The sequence below is a fragment of the Pterocles gutturalis genome, unplaced genomic scaffold (assembly GCF_000699245.1).
Source record: "Pterocles gutturalis isolate BGI_N339 unplaced genomic scaffold, ASM69924v1 scaffold50587, whole genome shotgun sequence".
NCBI classification, from domain to species: domain Eukaryota; kingdom Metazoa; phylum Chordata; class Aves; order Pterocliformes; family Pteroclidae; genus Pterocles; species Pterocles gutturalis.
Window position 1 is genome coordinate 1 of NW_010114708.1, and position 9947 is coordinate 9947.

The 9947-nt window shown below is 38.4% G+C and overlaps 1 protein-coding gene across 1 annotated transcript; it reads left to right on the forward strand.

The window, feature by feature from the left end:
- Positions 1 to 1983: 1983 nt before the first annotated feature.
- On the forward strand, positions 1984 to 8618 carry CHID1 (chitinase domain containing 1; the record flags this gene model as incomplete). Its single annotated transcript, XM_010074899.1, has 6 exons — positions 1984 to 2151; positions 3548 to 3697; positions 4536 to 4668; positions 5672 to 5716; positions 7011 to 7117; positions 8557 to 8618. Coding segments are annotated over exons 1-6 (650 nt in total), but the record flags the coding sequence as incomplete, so codon positions are not given.
- Between the last annotated feature and the right edge of the window lie 1329 nt (positions 8619 to 9947).

Genomic DNA, 9947 nt, shown 5'->3' on the forward strand with positions numbered 1-9947 from the left:
TTTTTTTAAACTACTGTGCTTCATCTGTTAAACATTACCTTCTCTTCAGGAACATGGATGCTATTGCTAATTGTTTCTGAAAGTGAAATCAAACACCTCCAAATCAATATATACCAACTTCTGAAAGAATTTATATCCTGTCCAAATAGCTAAGACTTGTATTGACTGTTCAGGCTCTCAATTGTTCCTCTTGCAGTAGCTTATAGATCCTGACAAGGTAGAAGGAGCAGAGTAGATGCTGTCAGGAGCAACCTGCTTTGCCTAACTTTTTGGGATGTGGAAAACAAGAGGGTTACCAGTGACCCTGAAGCATAACACCTTAATAATTAATAATAGTGAATTTCAAATGGTATAGCAGTTTAGCTTTTATCCTGCCCTCTGGATCCAAGAAGCATTGGAAGGCTTTCTGCTTTTATTTTGCAGTCTTTATAACACTTGATTAAAGCCTTCAAATAATTTTGTACCTGAGGCTTTTGATGCTCTGTGTTCTTTGGTGCTAGTGGCATTGGTTTTTTCAAGCTCTTCTGCTGCTGTCATCGTTCTGCTTTGTTCCCTAATGTTGTACTCCTCTCTGTTTTCCTGCAGAATCCCGAACACCTGCAATAAATATCTCTGCTTTTTAAAACCTCACAGCCAGCCACATCCAAATACGCTTAAGTTTATTGGGTTGTTGTTCTCATCTCTACATTACCACTGCTGACCTCAAATAGCTGCTGTTTCATCGAGTACAATTCCATTTAAACTTTGAGGTTCCTTCTGCCAACATGGTGCTGCCACAGTACTGCTTTAGAGTGCTCAGACTGCTGTTATGGGATCCCTCATTTGGTGTTTTATACAGAAGCAAAATACTCAAAGACTTTGAGCAGCACTTGTTACCAGTGCCAACAGAACAGTCTTGTCTTGATTTGAAGAAATGAGCTCATGAGTCTTTAAAGTGAGTGTTAGAAATCTTAACTCTTCAGAGTAATACAGGAAACACAATAATTTTTTTAAGTTTGACAAAACTTCAGAAAATTACGGGAAAGTTAACCTTTTTTTCTCTTCCGTTAGGATGTCATTATTATGAGAAGCAGTCTGAGATGTATGTAGAGCCACTACTCTATTATAGACAAAAGCTAGTCCCAGTTTGATAATTAGGACTTCCAGAATTAGTAACAGATTGCTTTTCTTCATTCTGGTATTTTACCTCCTTTCACCCTGGTTCCCCTAATGCTTAGTATTTTTTTCTCTGCTTTCTTCTTGTCCACTTCTGGGAACTAGGCTGGAAAACCAATGCAGCTCATCAATGGGTAGAGGTTGAAAAACAAGCTCTGGCTGTATTTGAAATTTTTTTCATAAAATCTTTCCTCTGATGGAACTAAGGTGTGATGGATAAATAGCACTAAACAAAGCTGTTCTCTATTAGTTTTCAATTCTTTTGTCTGGAGCTAGGACAAATTGTCAAAGTAATTCTAGATCAAAAGGATCCCTATTTTTTTGTGTGTATCACTCACTTGTCAAGGAATTGAAAGCAAGACAAAGTTCTTGCCTGTTAGAGTAAAGGCACATACCTGTAAGCATATAGCTGTAATTCTTTCTGTCTGTTAATTAGTTTGTGAGTTGCTGACTGTGTTAGGCAGGAGCAGAAACAAATGTTATCTCTTATTTGCTGTAGAAAAGGTAAGGTGGTACTATAATTGTTCTGGGCATCAGACATTTATCTCAGTTTCAGCTGTAAGCTGTTGTACTTCCTTAGGGATTCTTTACAAGGGAAGCTGCAAGTGTCCAACCCGCTTTCTCTGTGAACGTCTACTAAAACAAGGGACAAAAAAACGTTTGAGCCTAGGAATCTCTTAAAATAAACTGCTGTTTTGCTGTCAGAGCAAAAGCACTGTTGAAACAGTACTGCCTTAAGTCTGATTCTAGAGGGCAGAAGATAAGACAATTGTTTGAGTTTTCGTAGACAAGAAAATGGAATTAAGCTGTTGTATTCTTCTGTTCACAGAGATTTGAACCCTTATGTTTTCAGGGCAGGAGAATCTTGACATGGGGAAAAACACCATGAGGCTTCTCTGTACTTCACTTTCCCTTCCCATGCTTTGCTGGCTTGCTGAAGGTACCCTGTCAAAAACAGATGCAAAGAAAGGTGCTACAAAAAAAATGGAAGAAAAGGTAAGACAAATAACTGAAATGCTCATCTAATCTAACGTGAACTAATTGAACCTTTGGCAAATGGACTCTCATTCTGTCAACACAGTGTTAGGAGCAACCACACATTTCCCTTGAAGATTATACTCATAAATAGACTACCTGCAACTGTCCTTCAGCTTTTGTGAGTGTCACAAATGGTTCACTCTGTGAACAAATAGGATGTAGACTTCTGGAGCTTATCTGCCATGCAAGCTGCAGAAGCAGGAAGTTTTTGTCCCCTCTTGCATAGCTAAAAGAGATGCGCATACTCCTTTGGGAAGGAGGGGTAGGGAGCAGTAGTTTGGGCCTGGAGGACTAGGTCATTTACTGGTGGAAGGGAAGGTGTTCTTGACCTTGCCAGTGGGAAGGCTGTATTTTGACAGAAGAGTCTGAGGAGCCTTCTGACCAGCAGCTTCTTTGTAGGCAGAAAGGGTTCAGAGTTCCGTAGCACTCTGAGAAAGCAGAGCCAACATGCTGAAGTCTCTCTTAACTTGCTGAGATGTTCTGGTTTCCTGCCTGTTTTCTTTCAAACCTGTAAGAAGTAATTTGAAGTGCAAGAGAAAGGATGTGTATGGAGATGAAATTTATTTACCAGTGCATATCTACCAAGTGTATGTACTTAGTGTTGGTAAGCATGTTAGGTAAAAAAGTAGACATCTTCAAAATCCTCTCTTTAAATTATTAGTTCATCCCTCATTATACAGATTCAGCTCTCATTGTTTGTATTACTTGCTTGCTCAACATCTGCCAGGAAGAAAATTTAGTCTGCTGGTGATGAGGATAACACAAAGTGTTAAGGCAGGCCTTATACCCAAAGTCCTTACACTGAGTCAGCAGATGGTTTCTGCCAATTCACCATGCACACTTAGTTGGCCCTTCTCACTCTGCTTCTGTCTGCTAAAACTATTTGTGCTGTTTTAGTTGAAGCAGATCTTCCTTAGAGAAAGGTGCTCAGAATCTTGGCCTTCAGTAACCACAATGCAGCGTACTCAGCCTAAAATATATCCAGTTTAAAAGTTGTCTTCAAATTCTTGGTTAAGAACTCCTAACCCCTTTTTATAATTTTTGGGGTAATGTGCCAGAAGGCATTAACTAGAGAGCAGAGCACCATCAGCTGTGGTGAATGATGTTCTTTAATCTCATCACTTCTTGGTTTGTTTATATGCTTTTTGCCTTGCAAACAAAGTAATTTTACTGATGATGACAAATCATTTCTGAGCACTTTCCCATTTGAGTTTTAAATCAAACTGCTCTGCATCATTTAAAAGGAGTGTTCAGAGTTTAATGATGTAATTTTTTTTCTTCTTTTTGAAGTCTCTTGCTATTGAAAGTGGCTGCTTCATATAGTTGGTTCTAAAAAACTGTCTTCTCCCCCTAGATGCTGCATTCTGATAAAAATGTGCAGGACCGGGGACTGGTAGTTGTGGATCCAAAGGCAAAGGATATTATACTGGAACACAGAAGTTATTGCTCCAAGAAGATGAAGGAAAGAAATTTCTCAGGAGATGTTCTGGGATATGTTACTCCTGTAAGTTAATAAAATGAATAAAATTGGTGCTTTGAATGAATATGCATCAGACTGTGCTAATCTGCAGTCTTGCATCCCTGTTTTAAAAGCATTTTTTATAATGGGAACTTCTGGTCAAATAGCCAAAGGATTATTTGAGAGTGGACTTGGGATTCAGGTGGTCTCAAACCTGTGTTCTCCCATCTGTCTCTTGGAGGATGCCTAGGTTTTTCTTCTCATTGGTGAAACAGAGATGATAGTGTTCCCCTGTCCTTTGTGAGCCCTGTGAAGTTGCAGTAAGTCAGACCAGGAGGGCTACTAAGTGTTCTCATACATGCAGCTGCAACCTTGAACCTTCTAAGTAAATAGTAAAAATTTAATGCTGCTGTCAAACTGATCTCTTTTGCTATCCAGTCTTACTATTATTCAGAGAATCCTTTCTTGAATAATAAATGTTTCTTCCTTTTGTTTAGAGAATGCTTTTCACTTGTTTTAGTCTTACACTACTCAAAGGAGAAATAGGTGCCCTATAAGTTTTCACCTTTCCCGAGTTCTCTTGAGCATAAATGCAGAGTCTGTAAATTCAATACTGTGTTGGAATCTACGTGCAAATTGCTGTAGGTCAGGTGAATTTGCACAATTTGAAGATTGCCTTTCACGTAGCTATTAGAGTTTCCAGACTACTTTCTTATTTAATAAAAATAATGTCCCAGAAGGTTTCCTCAAACTAACAAGTGGGCATTGAGCAAATGATTACATTTGTGTTAAAGAGTTTGTATTGGTTAAAAGTAAAGTGAACTGTATATCTTACTTTTGAGCCTCTCACTTTTTTTTTTTTTTCCCCCTTTTCTTTTCCAAGTGGAACAGCCATGGCTATGACATTGCTAAAATGTTTGGAAACAAATTTACAGTAATCTCACCAGTCTGGTTACAAGTGAAAAGGAGAGGGAAGGAAAGGTTCCAGTTCACTGGGCTCCATGATGCTGATAAAGGTGTTATTTTCTTTTTCTTTGAATATGCACTGCAAGTAAGATTACTGGTCTTGCGGCAGATTGGGTAGCTTTGGCAATATGTGCATGTGGGTTTTTCTGGCTCTGCCTCATGATGAAGCACTTTCATCTGTTACATTTCTTGTGAGTTTTCTTCAAAGTGAGCTTCTTTCTGTCCCTACCAGCTTTCACATGTGTACATAGTTTATCTGTCCAAATAATAAAGTAAAAGGATTGGCTCTTCCACCAGACTGTCTACAAAGCACCTCTTTTTAAGAGGAAGGGACAAATAATCTGTACAGGCAGAAATAGTCTTTGGTGTTTGCACTGTGCAGTTGTTTACCTGCTGCATTTTTTTTTCCCTCTGCAAAAACCTTTAGGTGAATATGTTTTGGGAATGTAAGACAAATTTAATCTGAAGATAATTTTTTCCTTCACTGTGAAGAAACTGGCAGAATGTTCAAATTTCAGCTAGTATGTTCTATAAACTACTTAGTTATTATTTAAGTTTTGAACTTGATTGAAACATTTGTCTGTGGAATCTCATTTGAAACAGCTATAATTTTATCGTGTTGGTGCCTAGTAACAAATCCATTCTAGTGCAATGACTGCCAAGAGGAGTGGATGGGACATGTGCAAGTACCATCTAAAAAAAAACCAAAATCCTCCTAGGTGATGCTTGGTGACTACACAAGTGTTGTTCTGAGGAGTCACTAAGACAGTTTCCATGATGGGGCAGAACTGTGAGCAGCAGGGAGGGGTTGGGTAGGGACTGTTATATGAGTGTAGTAAATGCTAATTTTGCTGTGGTGGAGGTGAGTAGCTTCAAATTCTGTGCATCAGAGGATGTTTCATCTGTGTTGGTTGTGAACTAGTAGTCTGTGTCAGGAAGACCAATATGATGAAACTATGATACATTATTTGAAGAATGCTTGAAAATTATGTTGTTGTTGTCAACATAATTTATAATTTAACAGCTGTTCTCTTACTTGATACTGTTTGACAGGCTGGATGAAAGATGTCAGAAAAAGCTCCAAAAACATCAAAATAGGTGAGCCTCTGTTTTTTGTTTGTTTGTTTGTTTGTTTGTTATCTTTAACTGCTATCAGAGCAAAAGAAGGCTTTGTTCCAGGTGAACCTAGGAGAACGGGAGGTTAGCTTAACATAGCTGTATGAGGGAAGAAGTCTGAGAATAAAAGCAGTTAACTATAAATAGTTAAGTAACTGATGTGTTTTGCTTTAACTTCTGTCTCTGGGTAAGCCCGGGGTCACAGGGCCCTCTCTGGAGCACTGGATGCTTACCTGGGGAAGCAGTCTTCAAACTTGTTGCTCAGGGGTTCTGCTTAGTTAAAAAGAAGAAAGAAAGAAAAAAAGTACAAATCTGCGTCACTCAGACTTCCTTGCATAATAGTAGAAAACTCCTCCTTTGCTTCTCCCCTTGAAGCTGGGAACTCAAGGGATGTGCCACAGTGTGTCTTTAGGGAAAATGGCAAACATCACTATAGAGATCATGCTGTGCTAGACTTGTTACATTTGTCTATAGCAAGAATCCTGTGGAACTGTGAAACCCCTCTTGATTCAGAAGAGAGTATGAAACTTGAAGTGCATTAGAAAAATTGAGTGCTCAGTCAGATATTTTAAATTACTTCAGCTGCCAGTTGACGAAGCCTTTGAAATCTTTCTAGACTACTTTGAAATACTGTTACACGCCTGGTAGTTGGAAAAGGCTTAGACATAGCTCTGTATGAGTTGTTGGCTTTTCCGATGTGCATGATTGTCTGCTGTCCCAACAGCAGTTTTCCTGACTCTTGTCTGACTATGTTTTCAATGTTTTAAGTGTGTTGTGAGAAAAAGAAATTATGTGAGCTCAAGTGCCCATGTGTTCCAAAATAAAAAAAGATTGTCATAGAGTGTTGAGATGAGTAGAAGAGTGAAGTAATACAGGGCTGTGTACAAAAGAGTAAGTTAGAGTTTGAGGTGAACTTTTTTGTCTTGTTCTTGTGATAGAAGAGATGCACATCTTACAGAAAGATTGCTGTTTCATGTTGGTGTTCTTTTAAAACTCTACTAGGGGCCTTAAGTGATAGTTCATTTAAGATAGTTCAATCAAGTGAAGGTATCTTTTCTGAAAACTTGCATCAGTGCTGACCTTTAAACATAAAATGAAGAGTGTTTTACAGTGTCAATTTATCTGTGCTGCTAAAGTTGGTCAGAGTAAAAGATCTTAGTCATGGGATATGTTGTTTAGTGGCATCTCTGCTTGTATCTGCTGTATTCTGTTTCTGCAGAAATATTTCAATGTAGATAAAAAATTAATTTTCACTACTGATGACTTTGCTTGATAGTGCCTCGAATTTTGTTTGATGGCTGGACTTATCAGGACTTCGAGAGTGTTTTTGGCAGTGAGGATGAGATAGAGGAGCTTTCCAAGAACATGGTTCTGCTAGCCAAGGTAAAAAGAGTTTTTGCTGATGCTTATAAAATAGCGTGAGATGATATTTGATTCCTTTTGTAAAGGGTATTTTCTCATTTCCAGTAGCTGTATATTCTACAAAGTAAAATTCTACTCAAAACACTAATGAGGCATGATTCTTAAGACTGTGTCCTGGTATGTGGCCCACTCTTAAATATGAAGTATAGCAACAGTTAAGTGCAGTTAACTACAAGTCTAGAGTGAGACTATGTAAGTCTGATCAACATAACCTTGTGAAGTTGTCATTGGCAGCTGCACTGGTGACTTTTGCCAGCTATAAATTGTGATTGATAAATCCTGTTCCAGACAGCTGACAGGCTGAGTGTTACTGAGGCAGTAGGGGCTATGTGATAAACTTCTCATGGAGGTTGCCTAGTGAGCAGAATGCTTTCTTTTTAATTTCTATTAAAAAAAATACATCTATTAAGCATGGGCTAAACTGGTTAGTGGCATTTTTTGATAGGCAGAAAAATGGTCATGGGTGCAATGAGTGCTGTTTTTTTTTGTATTACAGGAGTACATTCAGGCTCAGTGTGCTAGAGCTAGTGAGCCACTTTTAATACCAAGAATAACTCACTGGATATCTGTTACTGTACAGTTTTGATCGGGTCTGATAAACCAGCTTCCTTAAAATGTGAAGAGGCTGGGAAGAGGAGAAGAGGATTTCCTTTAAGGAATGGTTACTGTTTGCTAAGGTTTTCTGGGCAGCCCTGTAGCTAATGGGTTTAGAGCTATGCATGTGTAGGACTAGAGAAGTTGCACCCAAAAGACATTGAGCTTTAGTGGTTGATTCATGACAGTCTGCTTAATTACTGTCAGAATAAGTTTTCTCACTTGGTATGTGATGTAAAGAAATCGTAATGTGTTCTAGAGGAAGATGAATGTAGAGGTAAACTGAATGTTGCTTAAAATTTATAACTGATACATCGATTTTAGGTCCTCAGTAACAGTTGACCTCTTAAGGAAAGGATACTCAAGCACAACAGTATCCTTTATCATGCTAAACATAAATCATCACAAATGCGATTAATTGTGGGAGATGTTTGGAATCATGCCTATGACATATTACCATTTACATCTTTAGACTCAAGAGCTCGTGAGTTTTCTCCCAATACACATATAAATGTTTGTCAAATGATTTACTTAACAACCATCTTTCCTTAATGGCTGAATTCTCCATAACTAATAGAGATTCTCAGCTTTTGCATGTTTGTTACATAATTTGTGCTTCTTTGACTTCGTGATGAAATGCTGCATTAAAGACAAAGGTGGTATAACCATACAGAGCATGTTCAATCTGCAATAGTACAAGAAAAAACACAGTAGCTGTGTGCTTTCATACTGTACTGTCATCTCTAATACAAGCCTAATGAATAAACATGGTGATTAAGCTTATGTTGTCTGTTCCCTTCATTTAGAATGAAAATTTTGATGGTTTTGTAGTTGAAGTTTGGAGTCAGCTGGGAAATAGAAAGCAAACGTGAGTATAAGTCTCTTGGATGCAATTCCTAAAAATTGTCTCTTTTAAAGCATCTTTTTAATGTGTCCATGTTGATTTGAATTTGTCATTGTAAGTAAATGCACTTTATTCTGGGACAACTGAAGAGTGTTCCACTTAGAAGTAGAAAAGTCTACTCCACTCTACATGGGCTCAAAGATTATGTAGTAATCATCCTAGTGGACCTAGCAGACCTCTTGGGCCTTTCATACTTGAGTTCTGGAAGGTGTCACCATGGCACAAGGGTGAAGAGGTTCCCTCAATTGCATGCTTACTTGGCTGTTGGCCCTGGCCTTTATTATAACATTGGTTGGGTTACTGGGTGACGCTTGGAATCATGGGATGCTTTCAAGACCAGCAAATTTGAGTTGATTAGGAAACCTTCCAAACCTTTATAAAGAGATCTTTTAGACATACTGAAACTAAAGCCAAAATCCCCAATCTGAAGCAAATCTAGGGAGAAACTGTCTTCCAGTTCTTGCAAGCACAGTATATTTTAAACTTTGATGTAGTTGATCTACCTTTTTGTAGCACTGCTATGAAGCTTCAGTGAGTCTGAATTTATTATAGCTGCTAAAACTAAAGGGTTTATCCATATTAAACGGTTTCCTGACATGTTCTAATCTGTTTTCCTTGAGCAAAAGCTGCTTGGCTGTCTTAACATCTTGGACAGAGTCAAAGTAAGGCAGGCTCCAAACTGCTGCTTCAGGAGGAAAAGGCAGACTGTGAGGTGAAATGGATGATTCGGTGCAGCAATCTGAAGATTCTGTATTAGTTCCCTCAGGAAATTCAGGCATCCATTCCCTAAAGCACAGTATTCCTACCAGTTTTCTATTGCCTAAAATATCTGGGAGGGGGGAGGGAACTAGCTTAAAAGAAATCTCCACAGAATGCAGACTTCATTACGGAAGACACTTACCTTTCAGAAATTGTTACTTCAGGTTATTCTGTTTAGGGCAAATTTTACTGACTAATGGCATATAACAGTTATTTCTGGAACCGAGTGTGCTATTAACAGAGTCCTACCTTTTCCCTATAAAATCAACACTTGGGAACAAAGAATTGAAACTGCAGAATCTTTGTAGCCTATGTCCGAGGCTCCACCATTTGCACTGGAATGAATAATCCTTGAGCTAGGTGCTCTTGCTAATAATTAGGTAATTTGCCAGGTTTTTCTTAAGAGTTGATCTCTATGCTGAGCTCTGAACCTATTACGATGTCTTAATAAGACATCCAACAAGGTGATTTAAGTAATTAGTAACTGCCAGGCAGATGTTGGGTGTAGTGGTCAGTTTATCTACTGTGCCTACT